The 20,086-nt window shown below is 42.1% G+C and overlaps 1 protein-coding gene and 1 pseudogene across 1 annotated transcript in view; both read left to right on the top strand.

Moving 5' to 3' along the window:
- The window catches only part of C9H3orf20 (chromosome 9 C3orf20 homolog), an 87,699-nt gene that overhangs the window by 33,058 nt on the left and 34,555 nt on the right, over positions 1 to 20,086 (top strand). Inside the window, exons 9-10 of the mRNA XM_077116434.1 lie at positions 2,620 to 2,772; positions 3,932 to 4,052. Coding sequence (XP_076972549.1) covers positions 2,620 to 2,772; positions 3,932 to 4,052 — 274 coding nt within the window. The remainder of the gene's footprint in view (positions 1 to 2,619; positions 2,773 to 3,931; positions 4,053 to 20,086) is intronic.
- On the top strand, positions 10,011 to 18,177 carry LOC143646330 (kelch-like protein 12; annotated as a pseudogene).

The raw sequence follows: 20,086 nt of genomic DNA on the forward strand, positions 1-20,086 counted from the left end.
GTTTGGTTGCATGTCTCATAATTTTTGTTGATAAGGGTATTTTGAAAATTATAATCTAGTAACTCTGGAAATTAGATTCCCACCCCCACCCCCAACCCCATGGTTGTTGTTTATTCTGGTTTGTAGTTGCCTGGTGACTTTTCTAAACTAATATTTTTTAAGACAGTTTTTTTTGTTGCATGTGTTTACTGAATTCTCTGTTAGATTAGCCTAGTAACCAGGACTAGTTAATTGATGAGATTTCCTTAAATGCCTGGAGCTGAAAATGAAAAATAAAAACAGAAACAAAAGGAAAGATTAAAAAATACTCTCCAAGCTTTTGCAGATTGGCTCTGGGTTGTGGCTCTCCGACAATGCTTAGTCGGATCATTTACAACCTGGTCTTAGCCTTTGCTTCCTGCTTGGGTGAAACCTAATGATCAGCCAGAGGTAAAAGCTTAGGATTGTTTAAAGTCTTTCCTCGCATGTGTCTAGCCCTGGGCATGTACATACCTTTCTATATTTCCTGGTATTTGGGGAGTTTTTCAAAATCCTTATTCCTCTGTGTATCTCCTTGCCCAGACTCTTCCTCATGTGAGGCTTTCAGTTTGTCTGCTGCTTGCCCCCTCTGTTATCCCTTACCTCAGGCAGCTACTGCTAGTTTATGTCTTTAAGTACTTCCCACAAATCCTACTGGAAACACCATTCCAACCCTGAGAAAGTTCTGAGGGGGACAAAACAAAGGCAAGCCTCTGAGTCAGTCATTCTGGGAACTGCCAAGTAGGTCAAAACATGCAATCACAGTTCTTTGAGCACAACATCCACATTGCCCACTCTGGCACCTGCAAGCCATATCAGGAATCTGGGCCACCATCTTCACCACTGCTCTGAGCTGGGGAGTGGAGACGGTAAGCAGTTAAGTAAAACTAGTGCCACGACACTCTCTTAGTGAAATTTAGCAGCCTGGTGTTTCATTAAACACTCCCCCTACTTATAAGTTTTCTATTATATTTCAGAAAATCAACAGTTTTTGCCAGATTAATTATTGCTTTAGTAGAGGGATAAGTTTTCAGAGTTCCTTATTTCACCATTTTTGGTGATGTCACCAAGCACTATTTTTATTTCCATTTTTCATATAAGAATATTGAAGCTCAGAAAAGTTATTTAACCTGTTCAAGTTTATACAACTGATGTTGTCTAAGCTTCTTCCAGCTGGGGATACAATGTGACAGACACAGGATCCTGACCTGTAGGAATTGCATAGTATCAGTGAATGCTAGGAGAAAAGTGTCAGCTTATTTGAGGCAGAGAGAGGTAGGGAAGTTCAGAAGAAGCAGAAGTCGCTTCCCATGGAGGGGTCAGGGAAGATCTGTAGAGAAGGTTGCCAGATTCTGCCATCATAGCGACAGTCAGTATTCACTGAGCGTGGAATCTCTGTTAGGCATTTCAGACATTTGATGTCATTGAGTTCTCGCAAGGTATGTCTCTGTTTTACAACTGAGAACACCTGAGGCTCAGAGAGGTGAACATATTTGCCCAAGCCACACAGCTCAGAGGTGGTCGGACCAGAATTGTAGTCCGTGTTTGTAGGACTCTAACGATGGTATCTTTCTTCTTCTTCTTCTTCTTCTTCTTTTTTTTTTTTTTAACATTTTAACATTGTGAAATATAACCTATATACAAAAAAGCAATAAATTTCCAAGAACATTTTAACAAGTAGTTATAGAACAGATTTTAAAGTTTGTTATGGGTTACAGTTCCACAATTTTTCCTTTTTTCTTCTAGCTGCCCTAAAGATGGTATCTTTCTAATGTTTCCAGTGTGACCCTCTGCTAATCCCTCCAGCTGACAGTTTGCACTCTGAGCAAGCTAAAGGAAGAAAAGTTCTTATGAGGGGCAGGTGGCACTTTTCAGCTGGCAGCAAAAGATTTAGGGGGGTGGACTATAGTGCCAACCACTGAAATTCTTCTGACTGGGAGACTACATGAGAACATTCCTGCACACAGAGCAACACCATGGCCCTGTAAGTTTTTGCCAGATTAATTATTGCTTTAGTCCTTACGTCAGGACTCAGCCCTAATGCTTCTTGGGGCATCCTTAGTAGGAAATAAGGTGGGAAGGGGCATTGCCCACCCTCATAGATTGGTCATTAGGGGAGGCAGCCTCACAGTGTCAGAAATACTGATGGCCTCAGAGTTCAGATCCTTGCTCTGCCACTTCCTTGTGGTGTGACATTGGACAGGTCACTTCTCTGTACCTTGGGTTCTTCATCTGTAGGGTGACCACTCATCCTGGTTTGCTGGGGACATTCCCAGTCTGGGCCCTGAAAGTCCTACATCCCAGGAAACCCCTCAGACCCAGGGAAACCCTATTTATCTGTGAGGTGGGGATAACAGTATCGATTTCAAGGTGGTTGTGAAGAATAGAAAGATGGTACCTGGAATCACCCAAGACATGGTTGGGTTCCATAACCGTTTATTTAAATTGTTACTTACAATTTAAGTGCATGGAGGGTCTTTGAAGAGGGGTTATCATACACTAAATAGCTAACATTTTGGCATGTAGACTTGCTTTCCATGGGGCACCTGAGAGCAGAACCTGGAGAGTATTCTGTTAGTTGCCCTTGACCGTTTCTCCCAGCTATCCCTCTGGAAACATCGCCATGTGTCAGATCCCCACGTGCTGCCGAGGGAGAGCTATCACCTTCCTCTTCAACGACACGCCCAGTTTCTCCTTCCTGGCCCTGTTCAGTGCCGAAGGCCAGGGCTGCGTTCACTACGACCTGAAGGCCCGGTGAGTGGGGTGGGGTGACCCTGGCCCCTTGGAAATATCTCAGGGAAGGGGGTGACAGAGGAGGACACAGAGATAACTGGGCACCTCTGGGAAAAGGAGGGGCCAGGCAGTGCGTAGAGGTCGAGGAAGACAATGAGGCAGGACCCAGGCAGGGAAGTGGTGCTCTGAGGTCAGGCCCTCACTGGCTGGATCTCCGTGTGGATGGGACCTCCATAGCACCTAGCCTGATTCTGGGGACACACAATCAAGATCCTGATTTCTGGTTAGAATTATGGAAGACGTCTTTCTTTTTTTAAAATTTTTTAGAGCAGGTGTAGGTTCATAGAAAAATCATGCAGAAAGTGCAGAGTTCCCATATACTCTTCCTAAACACAGTTTTCTCTGTTGTGAACATTTTGCATTGGTGCATACATTACATTTATCACAAATGATAAATCAATATTATTATGGTATGTTATCCAAAGTCCATAGCTTACAGTAGGTTTCACTCTTTGTCTTGTACAGTTCTATGAATTAAAAAAAAATTTTTCTGGCAATATATATACAACATTAAATTTCCTATTTTAACCACTTTCAGGTATATACTACATCCACAGTGTTGTGCTACCATCGCAATCCAATTACCAAACCTTTTTCATCCCCCTGAACAGAAACTTGGTACCCATCGAGCCTTCCCACCCCTCACCCCTGTCCCGGGTAACATATAGTGTAATTTATGGAAGAATTATTTGTTTTATATCAGGACTAGGTGGAAGAGAGGCTCTGGACATCTTTCCTTTGGGGAATTTTAAGAGAAGCATGTATTTTGCCAGACAAAGGTTGATTTTATCTGGCCTTTTGTAAAGCAACATTCTTTTGTCTTATATATGATATAGTTCCCGTCCGGAGCCCTGAAATCTCGTATGCTCAGGATCGTGGGCAGCAGGGCACAGTTTCCATTTCTTTCCCTCTTGGGTTTGGCCTAAGCACCCATCATCTCCCTCAGACCTGCCCTTCCCTACAGATTTCCCTGGTAGCATCAAAAGGTGTTAGGAGCCTTGACCATGTCACGTCCGGGAAGAAAGCACTCTGAGGTTTCTCCAGCCAGGTCCCGGAGCCCACAGTGTGAGATTTCCTTCAGGGGTCTGGCCACAACCGCTTTCTGCTCCATCTTTCTTAGCTGCCCATATGTCTTGGTCTTGGATGAAGAAGGTGGAACCACCAATGACCAAAAGGGCTACGTGGTCCACAAGTGGAGCTGGACTTCTAAGACGGAGACTTTGCTCTCCCTGGAGTACAAGGTACTGGTGGGCACACATAGCATGAGAGAGGGGGAGGCTCCCTCCCTCAGGGAGCCCAGTCTCCGTCTGAGGTTCCCAGATGGGTGCGTAGTGGTTCAGGGCTTGCCAAAGTGACATTTTCCCCAGTGTACAGCTACTGATAGCTGTTGTACAGATCTTTATTGGTAATGCCCTTCCAATTTTTAAATTATAATTTTAATGTTTTAAAATTATTAATATGAAGTTTCCTTTATTTTATAAAGTAGCACAGTAGTTGATAGCTTTAAAAAATGTCCATAAATTGCAGTAATGAAAGTTAGCAATTCTGTGTTAAATCTCTAGGTTTTGTTTTTCTAACTTTACTATCTGTAAAATAAAAAAATCTTGATGTCAAGGTGACTGATAGATGCAACCCCACACACACACTTTATTTCTTCATTTGGTTCTTCAGTTACTCACCAAAGGTTTATTAAGCAAAAGCTAATGTTGAATTATTATTAAATAGCTTAAATTTAATTTATTCATAAAGCAATTAAGTACACTTATCACTTTACCTAGGGCATAGTGGCATTTTGGGCCAGATAATTCTCTGTTGTGCCTGCTTGTCTTGTGCATTGAAGAATGTTTCGCAGCCTCCCTGGTCTCTAACCACCAGATGCCAGTAGTACTCCCTCTGTTGTGGCAACCAAAAATATCTCCAAACATTGCCAAATTGTCAAAGTCTCCACTGGCTGAGAACGACCAATCTCAGGGACAGAATAATAAAGAAGACCCCTTCAAGGAACTCAAGAACACAGGGCAGGCAAGGATAAATATGGAGAGAGAGGAGAAACTCATAAGGTTGGGATTCAGAGAAAGATCACAGAACCTAGAATCCACTCAGGTGGCCTGAGATTATGAGCCCCCATGTAAGGGTTATGGACAAAAGCACCCAGAATGCATGGAGTAAGCACCCTATCTCAGCCTCCCATCTCTTGCATTTCCTGTTCATCCTGTATATTGGTCACTGGATCTTCTTCCTTAAACTTCTTTGGATCAGACCTCTATTCAGAAACATTCAATCCCCTAAACAGACATCACTCTTTCTACACCCATGGTCTGAAATGCTCCCCTTCTTCCTCTTTGCCAAACCAAATTTGCCTTCCTTCAAAGTCCAGCTCAGTCTTCTTCATGCATCCCAGCCCACACCAATCTCTTTCTTCTCAGCCTAGATTGCTCTTTTAACAATTAGTCATGTAATACTGAGGTTCTTGGCTCTGCCTGTGTATCAGAATCATCATCTGTTAGGCTTTACAAAAATATAAATTTCCCAGACACAGCCCCAGAGAGATTCTGATTTGGTTGGTCTGTTCTGGGTTCTGGAATTCTGTAGTTTTTAGAAAAACAAGTGTTTCTAATTCTTAGCTGGGCCTGAGATCTCCAGTTTAAGAATCTATTGAGTTGTTGTCTTAATATTTAACTTTTCATGTCATATATATATGACAAGTTAAGAATCTGAGGACACTAGAAATTAGTTGGAGGCAGGTACCTTGTGTTATATGTTAGTGTGACCAAGGAGAAAGAGAACTGGGATAAGAGTCTGAGTAGCTCAGTACTAGCACCAGCTTTGCCAGACTCTGGCTGTGTGGCTTTGGTTAAACCACTCAGCTTCTCTGAATCTTGGTTGTATCATCTATACAAGGTGGGTCCCCATACTTGCCCTCCTGCCTCACAGTGCTTTTGTGAAAACAAATGAAACAATGTAAAGGAAGAAGCTTTGGCCTCACTGAAGTTCTTTAGCAGAGTATTTCAGTTCATTGTTATGTTGCCGGGAGCTGCATACAGAAACACACCGCAGGGGCAGGTGCAGTCAGAAATGTCTTTGAAGAGAAAGTGGCCCTTGGGCTGTTAAATGAATGACAGTGTGCTTATGATTGGCAGAGATGGAAGAGAGAAAAAAGGAAGAATATTCTGGAGAGAGGAAATAGCATCAGTAAAGACTTGACACTGGGACTAAGTGTGGTGTTTCTGGGAATAACGCCAAGACCACCCAAGATGGGGCATCAGGTGCATGTGTGGCAGGGTTAAGGTAAGAGGCATGAGACATCAGGGTGAGGAATTTCTGCCTGCTGTCCTGGCAGAGGCAGAGACCAGTCTGTTCACTCAGCTATTTTTCTGTTCCTCATTCCTCCCTGAAGTTTCAAGTGTTCTTCCATTATCATTTCCGTTCAGCCAGAAGAACTTTATTTAGCACTTCTTGAAATGCAGATCTGCTGGCAACAAATTATCTTAGATACTTTCATGTGAAAAAGGTCTTTATTGAAGTATATTGTTCCTACATAAAGAATTCTGGGTTGATAGATTTTTTTTCTTGTTAGCTCTTTAAAGATGGTTGTTCTAGTTTGCTAGCTGCCGGAATGCAATATACCAGAAATGGAAGGCTTTTAAAAAGGGGGATTTAATAAGTTGCAAATTAACAGTTTTAGGCCGTGGAAATGTCCTAATTAAACAAAGTCTATAGAAATGTCCACTCTAAGGCATCCAGGGAAAGATACCTTGTTTCAAGAAGGCCAATGAAGCTCAGGGTTTCTCTCTCAAAGGGAAAGGCACATGGCAGACACAGTCAGGGTTTCTCTCTTGGCTGGAAGGGCACATGGCAAACACAGTGTCATCTGCTAGCTTCCTCTCCAGCTCCCCAGGAGGCGTTTTCCTGCTTCATCTCCAGCTCCCTAGGAGGCGTTTTCCTGCTTCATCTCCAAAAATCGCTGGCTGGTGGACTCTGCTTCATGGTACTGCAGTGTTCTCTGCTCTCTCAGATCCTTATGGCTTTCTCTCTTGTTGTTCTCTGTTGTGGCTTTCTCGTGGCTCTGCCGTTCTTCTCTTCTCTCTCTGAATCTCCCACTTTCTCCAAAATGTTTCCACTTTTATAGGATTCCAGTAAACTAATCAAGACCTACCCAAATGGGTGGAGCCACATCTCTATCTAATCAAGTTTAATGACCATTCTTGATTGAGTCACATCTCCAGGGAGATGATCTAATTACAGTTTCGAATATACAGTACTGAACAGGGATTAGAAGAAACGGCTGCCTTTACAAAATGGGATTAGGATTAAAACATGGCTTCTCTAGGATACATATGTCCTTTCAAACCAGCACCATGGTTAACTGTGTTCTGTCTACCACAGTTTACAATAAGTCTGTGGTTAGTTAAATCATTGTTTATTTTCTCCAGTTGCTTTCAAGATTTTTGTTCTTTTGTTTTCTAAGTTTGACTATGATGTGTTTAGGTGTGTTTAGATTTTTTTCCTGTTCCATTCTCTCTCTCTTTTTCTTCTGAAACACTAATCACACATGTATTTTAGCCTTTCTGATTTTGTCCCAAAGGTAGCTGAGGCTCTGTTCTTTTGCTTTTTCTGCTTCATTTTTTTTCTTTGTTTTTCAGACAGGATAATTTCTATTGATCTATCTTTGAGTTCACAGAATTTCTTCTGTGATCTACATTCTGCTGTTATGTCTATCCTGTGAAATTTTTTAGTTCAGATATTAAATTTTTCTTAATCCTTATATATTTTCTCTTTTCTTACTGAGATTTTCCTCTTTTTTTATTCTTTACAAGCATATTTTCCTTTTTCTAATTGAGGTAAAGCAGTTGAATTAGCTGCTCTTTAGTTGGACTCTGTTGATTTTTTGTTGCCTTAAGAATGGATTACATTTTACTGTTTTTCCATATATATTAAGTAATTTTGGATGGTATTCAGCATAGAATTTTCATATATGCACTTCACAGAAATATAACAGAATAGTGAATGATAAATTGTAGACTGTGAATTCATCCAGAGACTTAGGCAGTTTGGGGGCTCTCCTTCTCTGGCTCTGTCCTTTCTGGAATTCCCTCCTCACTTTCCTGTGAAAGTGGTTGCCTCATCCTGTCCATTGGTTGAACTGTTTTGCCCTTCTATGTTCCCACAAGTAGGACCTATGATCCACTGACAGCTTGAAGTAACCACAGAAGATGAACCATTGGTCCAAATTCCATTAAGATTAAGGGACATAGAAATCTCTGAGGGGGAAATGAGGTAGGGTTAGAATTAGGGTGGTGGCTAGACAGGCAAAGGGCAAATTCCCAGAAGCAGTCAGGCCTCTAGGAGAAAGATACCTCTGAGAAGAACAGTAATAAGTAGCACTTGGGAGCCAAATGACCTGCACCTGAGTGAGTCGTCGATGCCCAAGTATCAACAGAAGAAAGGAAAAGGGTAGGGTAGTAAAATAGTTAATAAATATTACAAAAGGAACAAAAGTCTATAAAAGCAAATTGCCCCACAGTGTTGAGGCCTCTTGTCCCTTATCTCTTTTCTTAAGAGAGTGCCTGCATACATTCTCACGAGTTCTTTTTTTTTAATTAAATTTTTTAATTTATTTTTTTAAATACCAAAAAACACCTAACAAACACAAACATTCCTGTTTTGACCATTCCATTCTACATATATAATCATATGTGTAATTCACAATGTCATCACATAGTTGCATATTCATCGTCATGATCATTTCTTGGAACATTTGCATCTATTCAGGAAAAGAAATAAAATGAAAACAGAAAAAATATTTATACATACCATGCCCCTTAACCCTCCCTTTCATTGATCACTAGCATTTCAAATTAAATTTATTTTAACATTTGTTCCCCCTATTATTTATTTTTATTCCATATCACATGCGTTCTTAATAAACTTTCTACATGCTTACTTTAAAAACTAACCAGCTGGTTCTACTTCCAGTATAGTAGAGTTAACTTTAAAGGACCTGTCCTCCTAGAGATAACAACTATAAACTCAGGAAATTATTTTTTTAAAAACTGCCTGGAGTCTCTGGAGAGTGAACAAAAGCAGGCTGACTTTAGGGCAGAGTTGAAACTCAAAATAAAAGACTGACATAGGTTGGGTTTCTGTTTTACAGCTTTAGCCCAAAGGCAGACCACATTCATAGCCAAAAGTCACATAGGAAATCCACTGTCTTTCTGAAGATCCAGTCCTGAGAACCTGAATGCAGGCAGGAGTTACTCAGAGGGCTCACCCTGGGATGACTTCATCCCAAACAGGTTTATTTGCTTAAGGATCTCCTTTGGGATGCCAGAGAGGCCTCAACTTGGTAGGGACCTTGGGACAAACAAGGGGGTAAGCACTAGCTAGGTTAACTAGTCTTAAGGTGGTCGCCAAGGAATGAAGACAATCCTTCTCTAGAAGGAGGGTGGGACATTCAGGGACAATGAGAAATTGATGGAACACCAGAATATCCTCAAGCCGACAAAGGAGAAGTGGTAGTGAAGGTCTTAGTTTTGGCTTTACCGTTAACTCCCATAGCAGGGCAAGTCTGAGTAGAGGTAGAGTAGAGGTCTAGAGTTGCAGTTCAGGACAGAGTGGCTCTATTTTTTAATTAAGAAATAAAATAATCTTACTTGCCACGTCGAGTTTCACCCAAGGTTCCTCTAGACTGAAGGTCAAATGTGAAGTCAGGAGAGCTTTAAGCAGCCTCCAGCACCCTCAGTCTTTTTCCCTTGCCATGAGCAGGGCTCAGTGAGTTGTCCTGCTGCTCCTTTGTGAGGCGGTGTAGTCCCTGGGTCCAGCCGATTAGTTTTTTGTCTGTTTGTTTTTGTTTTTATTTTTTTTGGCTAGTTAGTTTTTAAGCTACGACTGGCATGCTCAGTCCAGCATTTGTATGGAAAGTCAGCTGGCAAAGGAGAGACCTTTGGAGAGGACAGACTGTTTGAAGAGCTACTAGCCAAACCTGCCAGGATTTCAGGTGGTGGCAATATCAAAACCAAGGACCATATATATAAAAGAACTTGAGGTTCAGTCACGGGCTATCAGGGATAAATGAGAGGAGGGAAGGAATTATAGATGACTCCATAGTTCTCAGCCTGCATGACTGGGTAGACGGTGGTAGCGTTGGTGGAAACAGTAGAAGTTGGAAAAGAGGATGAATGATTACTGTGGTTTCAGTCATGCCAGCTGGGTTCAGTGAGCATATGTCTGGGCTGTTGCAGAATGGATCCTGGCCTAGGATAAGAGATTGGATCTGGAGATAAGGATTTGGGGATGATGGATGTGATGTGACTGGCTGGATCATGAATGAGTGAGAATATGAGCAGTGGCTGAGTTTGGCGAGTTTCAACGTGCTGCGTTGAAACTGTTATGTACCCCAGAAAGCCGTGCTCTTTTTCCTAATCCAATCTTGTGGGGGCAAACCTATTGTTTAGGGTGGGACCTTTCGATTAGGTGGTTTCCATGGAGATGAATCTCTGCCCATTCGAAGTGGATCTTAATCCGCTTACTGGAGTCCTTTAAGAGGGAATGATTTTGCAAAAATCTTCAAAGCCAACACATACAGAAAGAAAACATTCCCAAGGAAGCTGTTGGAAACCAGAAACCAAAGGACCAGCAGATGCCCGCCACTTGCCTCCCCAAATCAGCCTTTCTTGAGTCAAGTTATCTTTCTCTGGATGCCTTAGTTTTGGGCATTTTAATGACCTTAGATCTGCAAACTTCTAACTTAATAAATTCTCTTTATAAAAGCCAACCCATTTCTGATACATTGCATTTCTGGCACATTAACAAACTAAAATAGCCCATATTTGGGATGTTGAGGGAGAAGAAAAACCTAGGGAGAATGTATAATAAATAAGAGCTACATCATGCTAAACCCTAAGCATTTTTTTATCCCATGAAATCTGCTCAGTGCCCTAGAAAAAGGCTTCTAGTTTTGTCCCCAGGCTCATAGAAGCTAACCAATTTGCCTAAAATTGCTCAATTGGTTAGTGGCAACATTGGAATTTGAACGCTACCCAGCTATATAGCTTGAGCTCTTAAACATGACTGTACATCTCTAGAAGGAGAACAGGAGGGGGTAGAGTTTCTTTTAAGTGATCAACAATTTGGAAGGATTCAAAAGACTTGACAAGAAAAGAATCATGTGCAATCAGGGTGCTGGAGAGGATGAGAATTACACCTACAGAGTATGAGGAAGGGACTTAATATTGAGGAAATTGTAGACCCCTGAGCCAACAAGTAGCTTCCGTTTCCAAAGAGATGGAAAGAACAGCTTTCCACTGAGGCGTTCTGAGGGAGCTGGTAGGTGAGGAGATACTGTAGGTCAGGGATAGTAAGGATTGAAGAAGAAGCTGTACCATTCAGCAGGGTTTGGCTGCATACATCTAGGCCCTTAGATAGGGTCACTGTGAATAAATAACTCACTGTGCATGTGAACTGTCCAGGTACCTAAAATGTGAGCTTCTCTGCTTTGTTCTGACAAAAGTTCTCATGTTCGATATGGGCCACTTCCATAATTCTTATCTCATTTTAACCTAATAGTAGCCAGTCAACTGTTTTATGTGGAAGAATTTGAGATTCATTGGCTTAGAACCAATGGTAGACCAGTGAGTGCAGTAAGAAGTGAATGAGGGCGACCATACTCTCACTCTCTCCATGTTCCTATCTGAGACTTCAGTAGGAAATCCTACTTTCAGAAGTGGTGGGAAGGACGATATCTGCCCCTTTCCCCACTGGTCTTTGGGTTCTCCTCAGGAGAGGAATAGTGTGCCAGTTTGAAAGGATTATGTACCCTGGAAGAGCCATTTTAATCCTGATCCATCTTGTGGAGGCAGTGATTTCTTTTAGTCTCTCTTTAGCACTGTAGGTTGGAAACTTGATTAGATTATCTCCGCAGAGATGTGGTGGGTGGGTCTTGATTAATTTACTGGAATCCTTTAAAAGAGGAAGCATTTTTGGAAGAAGGCTTGCAGTCCGACAGAGCCAAGGGAGAGCCATGAGAACCACAGAGCCCATGCAGCCAGAGACCTCTGGATAGCGCCCCTTGGGGAGCTTCATGAAACAGGACACCTGGAGAGAAAGTTAGCAGACATTGCCATGTTTACCATGTGTGTTTCCAGCTGAAAGAGAAACCCTGAATATCATCAGCCTTCTTGAACCAACGTATCATTCCCTGACACTTTAGATTGGACATTTTTATAGCCTTGGTTTAATTTGCACATTTTCAAGGGCTTAGAGCTGTAAACTAGCAACTTAATAAATTCCGCCTTTTAAAAGCCATTCCATTTCTGGTATATCGCATTCCAGCAGCTAGCAGACTAGAACAAGTAGTGATGTATTTGGTAAGTCTAGGGGAAGGAACTGACCATGTGTGGCTTCTTCACGTGGGCTGGATTCTTTTTTGCTTTCTGCCTACCCACCTGTTGAGGAGGGTGCAATCAGATGCTCCCTGATGTGAGGACAGCTTTCCAAGGCAGGTTGTACGTGCTAGAGGGCAAGACATCTTGTCAGACCTCATGCCTGTGGGGATGTCTAATTCAAGGGAAGAATATTAGCTTCTGATCCAAGCTGCATTCTCCAATGCAAGCTCCAATGCAGCTTCACCAAAAATTAAGCTGATTCATCTACCTGATTCCTGTATCTATTTCAACTTGGTTCCAGATTTGGGTTGGAAAGTAAAGGAGCCAGGATAAGGAGATGTTTTAGTTTGCTAAAGCTGCTGGAATTAAAGAAACCGGAAATGGAACAGTTTTTAAAAGGGGTGTTTATTAAGTTGCAAGTTTACAGTTCTAAGGTCATGAAAATGTCCAAATTAAGGTACCAACAAGAGATTACCTTCACTCCAGAAAGGGTGATGTCATCCAAAACATTTCTGTCAGCTGGGAAAGCACGTGACTGGTGTCTGCTGGGATCTTTGCCTTCTGGACACCTCTCTCAGCTGGGAAAGCACATGGTGGCATCTACTAGCTTTCTCTCCTCATTTCAGAAGGTTTTCTCAGGGACATTTTCCTGCTGCATATCCAAAGGCCTCTGGCTGTGTGGGCTCTGTCAGCTTTGTGGGCTCTAAAGCTTCTTTCCAAAATGTTTTCTTCTTAAAGGACTCCACCTTGAATGGGTGTAGACATATTTCTAGGGGTGTAAGCACTCCACCTTGAATGGGTATAGACATGTTTCCATGGAAACCACCTAATCAAAAGTTACCACCCACAACTGGGTAGGTCACATCTCCATGGAAACAATAAAAAAGATCCCTCTTATCAATATTGAATGATGATTAAAGAACATGGCTTTTCTGGGGTGCACAACAGTTTCAAACCAGCGCATCCCACCTTCTAGACCCCCAAAACACACATTCTTTCTATATCCAAAATACATTCATTCCATAACAATATCAGAAAGCCTTAAACCATTTCAGTAGCAATACAAATACAATACAAAGTCAGAAACAGTACAAAATCTCATCAAAGTCAGCTATATGGATCTATAAAACGGAGAACAAGTTATCTCCTGTTGTTACACAAAGGAGGGACAGTCATACAATACATACTCCCATTTCCATAGGGAGAAACTGGAAGGCACACAGGGTCACTGGACCTAAACAGTTTCAAAAACCTGTGGGGCAAACTCCATTAGATTTCAAAATCTGAGAGTCATTTATCCTCAGAGCTTTAAAAAGTGATAGTCCCACCCTTTCCAAGGGCCTATGCAGTGGTCCAGCTCTCTCCAAATGCAACCTTGGAGGACATTGGAAAGATCATCTTTTTCTCAGCTCTACCCTCTCCAAGCATTGAGGCAGCACCCAGGCTCTCTGCCATCTCCGGGGCACGTGCTCAACCTCTCCAGGACAACGGGGTGGCAGCCAGATTCTCCCCAATCCTCAAGGAATGTGCTCTACCCTCTCCAAGACCTGAGGTGGCACAACTTTCCCTGAACACTAAGTTGGAAGGCCTGCCCTCTGTCCTCAGGGCAAACTGACCCTCTCCAAGGACATGTTTGGGTCCACTCTCCTGGCCAGAGGTTTCCTGGCTTCAGACCTTAGCTTCCATGGTCCTGCCTTTGAAGTTACTTTTCTTCCAATTTGTCCTTTTTCTGTCCCTTTTAATCTAGACTGGCAATGGTTTTGTTTCTACAGATCCCACAGCACTCTTGTGGGTTTTCTATGTATGCAGGAAAAGTAACCATCAGACAATAGGACTTTCCACAAATTCTTCCTGGATAACTCCATCTTTTTATTTTTAAATGTTTTTTGATTGTTAAATATGACATATATACAAAGAAAATAAATATATATACATATATATATAACATATATAAAAGAAAAGAAATAAAAAGCAATAATTTTCAAAGTGCACTTCGATAAGACTTACAGAACAGGTTGATGAATCCATCTTAAATCCTCACTTGTCCTGTAATGACTGACTGCTTCCATGTTTGGTTAAATCCTCATGTGGGGCACTATTCTCTGGAGTCTCCCTTTCTGGAAGCCCAGAATTTTCCAGACCATCAATTCGTGCTTTCTTTATACCCAAGAGTTCAGTTCTCAGCTTATCTCTTTTCCTCTCATATTTCACTATAAGCTACAAGGAGAAACCAGGCCTCACTTTCCACATTTAATTTGGAAATCTCATTAGCTTAGTATCATAGCTTGTGGCTTTTAAAATCTGCCTTCCATCCAAAACTAGTAGTCAACTTTGCCAGATTCTTTGCCACTTTAAAACAAGGATCACCTTCTTTCCAGTTTGCTAATAACACGTGCATCATTTCTGTCTAATGCCTTATCAGAGGTATCTTTATAGTTCACGTTTCTACCAACAGTTTCTTGAAAGCATTTTGGGCCTTCTCTATTGAACTCCTCACAGCTCTTTCAGAATCTTCCCGTAATCCATTTAAACAGCTATTCCAAAGTGTTTGGTATTTGCAAACTGCCACAACACCCTACTCTTGGTACCAACATCTGTTTTAATTTGCGAAAGCTGCCGGAATGCAATATACTGGAAACAGAATGGCTTTTAAAAGTGGAATTTAGGGTGGCAGTTCAGCTACTCCTGAACTGCCTGCTAGCCCCATGACCCACCGTACCCCCATGGGGTTTCAGGACTCAAGGATTCCTTTTCCTTTTTCTCCATATTGCTTGATGGGAGGCATTATGGCCCCAAAGACATAATGACAAATACTCATGCTAAATCCATCCTCAGTTCAATGGACTCCCCCAGGAAGAGCAATATCCTCTGTGATTTGACATTGAGAGGGGAGCAAAAAGACTTCCCTGCTCATCAGATTGTGCTGGCTGCCTGGAGTGATTATTTCTGTGCCATTTTCACTAGTGAACTTTCAGAAAAGGGGAAACCTTATGTTGATATCCAAGATTTAACTGCCTCTACCATGGAGTCCTGTTGGACTTTGTGTACACAGAAGCTGTGCATGTGACAGTGGAGAATGTACAAGAACTGCTCCCTTGCAGCCTGTTTGCTTTCACTGAAAGGTGTGAAGTAAGCCTGTTGTGAGTTGTCAGAAAGTCAATTGGACCTTTCTAATTACATCGTTGTCAGAGATTTTGCTGAAACTCATAATTGTGTTGACCCGATGCAAGCAGCTGAAGTTTTTAGCCAGAAGCATTTTCCTGAAGTGGTACAGCATGAAGAATTCATTCTTCTAAGTCAAGGAGAGGTAGAAAAGCTAATCAAGTGTGATGAAATTCAGGTGGATCTGAAGAACCAATCTTTGAGGCTGTCATCAACTGGGGGAAGCATGCTAAAAGGAGCAAGAGGAATTCTTGCCTGACCACTACAGTATATCCAAATGCCCCTGTTGACCCCCAGGTACATAACGGATGTAATAGATGCTGAGCCTTTCATCTGCTGTAGTTTACAATTTAGGTGAAGCAAAGAAGTTTCACCTGAGGCCTGAACTGCAGAGTCAGATGCAGGACCAGAACCAGGGCTCATCTAGGAGCCAGTGAAGTACTTCTGGTGATTAGGGGCTGTTTTAGTTTGCTAGCTGCTGGAATGCAACATACCAGAAACAAAATGACTTTTAAAATGGGGAATTTAATAAGTTGCTAGTTTACAGTTCTAAGGCCAGGAAAAAATGTCCCAATTAAAACAATTGGGACAATTGTATAGAAATGTCCAATCTACAGTATCCAGGGAAGGATACCTTGGTTCAAGAAGGCCGATGAAGTTCAGAGTTTCTCTCTCATGTGAGAAGGAACATGGCAAACACAGTCACAGTTTCTCTCTTGGCTGAAAGGGCACATGATGAGCAAGGCATCATCTGCTAGTTTTCTCTCCTGGTTTCCTGCTTCATGAAGCTCCTCGGGAGGCGTTTTCCTTCTTCATCTCCAAAGGTCACTGGCTAGTTGGCTCTCTGCTTCTCGTGGCTATGCTGTTCTTCTCTGGCTCTCTCTGAATCTCTTTCATTCTCCAAAATGTTTCCTCTTTTATAGGACTCCAGAAACTTTTCAAGACCCACCCAAATGGGTGGAGACATATCATCACCTAATCCAGTTTAACAACCACTCTTGATTAAATCACATCTCCAGAGAAATTATCTGATCCGATTACAGTTTCAAACATACAGTATTGAATAAGGATGATTCTGCCTTTATGAAATGGGATTTAGATTAAAACGTGGCTTTTCTAGGGGACATCATCCTTTCAAACCAACACAGAGGCTTTGGAAGTCATCAGTCTCCCATTGACATGGTAGAGGAATATGATCCCAAAACTCAGGAGTGGAGCTTTTTGCCAAGCATCACTTGAAAGAGACACTGTGTAGCCTTGGTGTTCCTACATGACCGTATCTACGTAGTTGGTGGCTATGACGACTATTCTCACCTCAGTTCAGTGGAATGTCTAGACTACACAGCAGATGAGGATGGGGTCAGATATTCTGTGGCCCCTATGAATGTCTGATGAGGCCTTACTGGAGCTGCCACCCTGGGAGATATTATGTATCTGGAGGCTTTGATGGTAGCACGTGTCATACCAGTATGGAGCAATATGATTCAAACATTGACCAGTGGAACACCTGGGAGATACGCAGACATCCCAGGAAGGTCCTGGACTTGTAGTGGCCAGTGAAGTAATCTACTGCCTTGGAGGATATGATGGCTTAAATATTTTAAATTCAGTTGAGAAGTATGATCCCTATATAGGACACTGAACTAATATTACACCAATGGTCATTGTGCCAGTTTGAAAGGATTTTTGTACTGTAAAAAAGCCATGCTTTGATCTTTTTTTTTTTTTTTTCCACATGGGAAATGAACCCGGGTTTCTGGCATGGCAGGCAAGAATTCTGCCACTGCGTCGCCATCACATGCCCACATTTTAATCTTGATCCAGTCTTGTGGGAGCAACCATTTCCTTTAATCCCTATTTAGCACAGTATGTTGGAAACTTAATTAGATTATCACCACGGAGATGTGACTCCACCCATTTCAGGTGAGTCTAGATTAATTTACTGGAATCCTTTAAAAGAGGAAGCATTTTGGAAAAGGCTGAGATTCCAAGAAAGCAAGGCCGTGACAGGGTGACAAGAACCACAACAGCCCACATAGCCAGAGACCTTTGGAGATTAAGAAGGAAAATGCCCCGGAGGGAGCTTCATGAAACAAAAAGCCTGGAGAGAAAGCTAGCAGATGTCACCATGTTTGCCATATGCCTTTCCAGTTGAGAGAGAAATCCTGAACTTCATCAGCCTCTCCTGAGTGAAGGTAACCTCTTGTTGGTTCCTTAACTTGAACAGTTTTGTAGACTTACTTTAATTGGGACATTTTCATGGCCATTGAACTGTAAACTTGCAAGTTAATAAATTCACTTTCAAAAGCTGTTCCATTTCTGGTATATCGCATTCCAGCAGCTAGCAAACCAGAACAGTTACCAAGTGCTCTAGTGCAGGAGTAGCCCTTCTGAATGACCTATGTTTATGTGGGGGGGGGAATTTGATGGTACAGCCCACCTTTGTTCCAGTGAAGCATGCAACGGTCGCACAGATTCCTGGACAGTTGTCACTAGTATGACCACCTCACGATGCTACATAGGAGCCACAGTGCTTTGGGGGAGACTCTGTGCAATTGCAGGATATGATGGGAATTCTCTCCTGAGTAGCATTGAATGCTATGACCCTATCAGTGATAGCTGGGAAGTAGTAACTTTCCTGGAAATCCAGCGCTGTGATGCCTGGGTGTGTATTCTACAAGAGAAGTGGCCATTATTGGAGCACCATCCAGAGCTAGTAACCAGTTTAAAGGCCAGTTTGGGGGAGAATCAAGGATCTTTTCCAGAATGTCTGTTTCTTACTATGTGCCCAGGGTGGTTCCAAGCACCAGTGCAGTGCTGATTGTATTTATTTGACTTATTCTCCCCTTCACGCTGATCGTTGTCCCTAAGAAGGATAGGTAACAAGCACTCAAGGAAAGAGGAATGCACATTAAAAGAGTGTGAGAGCCTATGATCATCCTTTCTCCATGGGGAGCACTTTGTATTGTCATTTCTAACTTACCATGTGTTTGGGAGAATATGTGTATATTGTGCCTCATATATTGCAGAGAACTGAGGTGAGTACGATCTACTAAATGTGTGTGGTATTCATCCTAGATGGTTGGAAGGATATCAACTTGAATATCCTTCCCCTCTCCCAAGAACAGATATCCTTTCTAATCTACAGGTAGCTAGGGACAGCACAGTTCCGTTCTGGAGGGAAAAATAGGGGACAAGCCATATCAGAACTTTGGAGATCATTGGAGATAAATTCATCTGATGCTCCCCTAGAGGGACTGGGTTGGTATATCAGAACAGAGGGTAGAGAGAGTAAAATAAACTGAACTTGATAGAATGTGAGTGAACCTAGAAACCATTGAAGTATAAACTGGAATGCTGAGAAGGCATATTATTTGAAGGATCTTTTAATTTCCCCCAAGGTCTTTTTAAAGTAGAAGATTAGGCATCTTTGAACTGGAAACTGTCTGAGAGAATAACAGAGTGTACAAATGTTGGGAAGAGAGAAAATGGCAAAAACATTGAGGGTTCAGTGTGCCTGGGGATAAACACAGAAGTACCTTTGATTTTACAATGATCTTATTCCCTGCCAGGCCTCGTCAAGCCATGGCAAGGTTTGCCTTGAATGGCTGAGAGACTGTCTTTCTTTGTTGAATCAAATACTACTACACTATTACACGTCCATACTATTTATTTTGGGATGGAATAGGGTAGTAGCATCCTAGTAGTTCAGCTAACTGATTATTGCCCCATTCTTTTAAGGGCACACTTCTGCTAAGGAGTGGTTTTTACTGATGTATTTGGTACATTTGGCCCTTTTCTATAAGGTTCCCTTATCTGTCCTTCCAGTGAATTTTATTCTTCCCAGTAGAGACCAATCAAAGACAGCCAAAATTTATTTGTTAATTCCAACCAAAATTTATTTTTTAATGATGTGCTATCACCGTTTTTTAAGCTATCATCCAAACTTCCTCCGTGTTATGTAGTGAAATTCTTGCTTTAATGGGTATTGGGAGTGAGGGAACATGATAATCTAAACAAGGATGCACTTTCCGTTTGCTCTGAATTCCATTTTTCCCCTTTCCCTGAGTTGTATTGACCTACAGAGTTAATTTCCTTTGTGTTTTTTTAAGAAAATATTAAAAATCACCTGTCTCAAAAAAAGAGGGAGAAATTTATTAAGTTGCAAGTTTATAGTTCTAAGGCCATGAAAATGTCCAAATTAAGGCACCAACAAGAGGTTACCTTCACTCCAGAAAGGCTGGTGTCATCCAGAACACCTCTTGTCATCTGGGAAGGCATGGGGCTGGCATCTTCCCAGCTTAGAGAGGCTTTAAGACACCTCTGTCAGCTGGGAAGGCACATGGTGACATCTGCTAGCTTTCTCTCCTCGTTTCATAAGGCTTCCCCAGGAGCATTTTCCTTTTGCATCTCCAGAGGTCTCTAGCTGTATGGGCTCTGTCAGCTTTATAGGTTCTAAAGCTTTTTTCGAAAATGGTTTCCTCTTAAAGGGCTCCAGTCAGCAACTTCACCTTGAACGGGTGAAGACACATCTCCATGGAAAACACCTAAGCAAGAAGTTACCACCCACGGTTGGTTAGGTCTCAAGTCTGTGGAAACAATAAAAAAGATCCCACCCAGCAATACTGAATGAGGATTAAAGAGCATGGCTCTTCTGGGGTACACAACAGTTTCAGACTAGCACAGGAGGCATTCCTGACTTTTTCTGCGAATTCCCCAAAGAGAGACTA

This window comes from Tamandua tetradactyla, chromosome 9 (assembly GCF_023851605.1).
Source record: "Tamandua tetradactyla isolate mTamTet1 chromosome 9, mTamTet1.pri, whole genome shotgun sequence".
NCBI classification, from domain to species: Eukaryota; Metazoa; Chordata; class Mammalia; order Pilosa; family Myrmecophagidae; genus Tamandua; species Tamandua tetradactyla.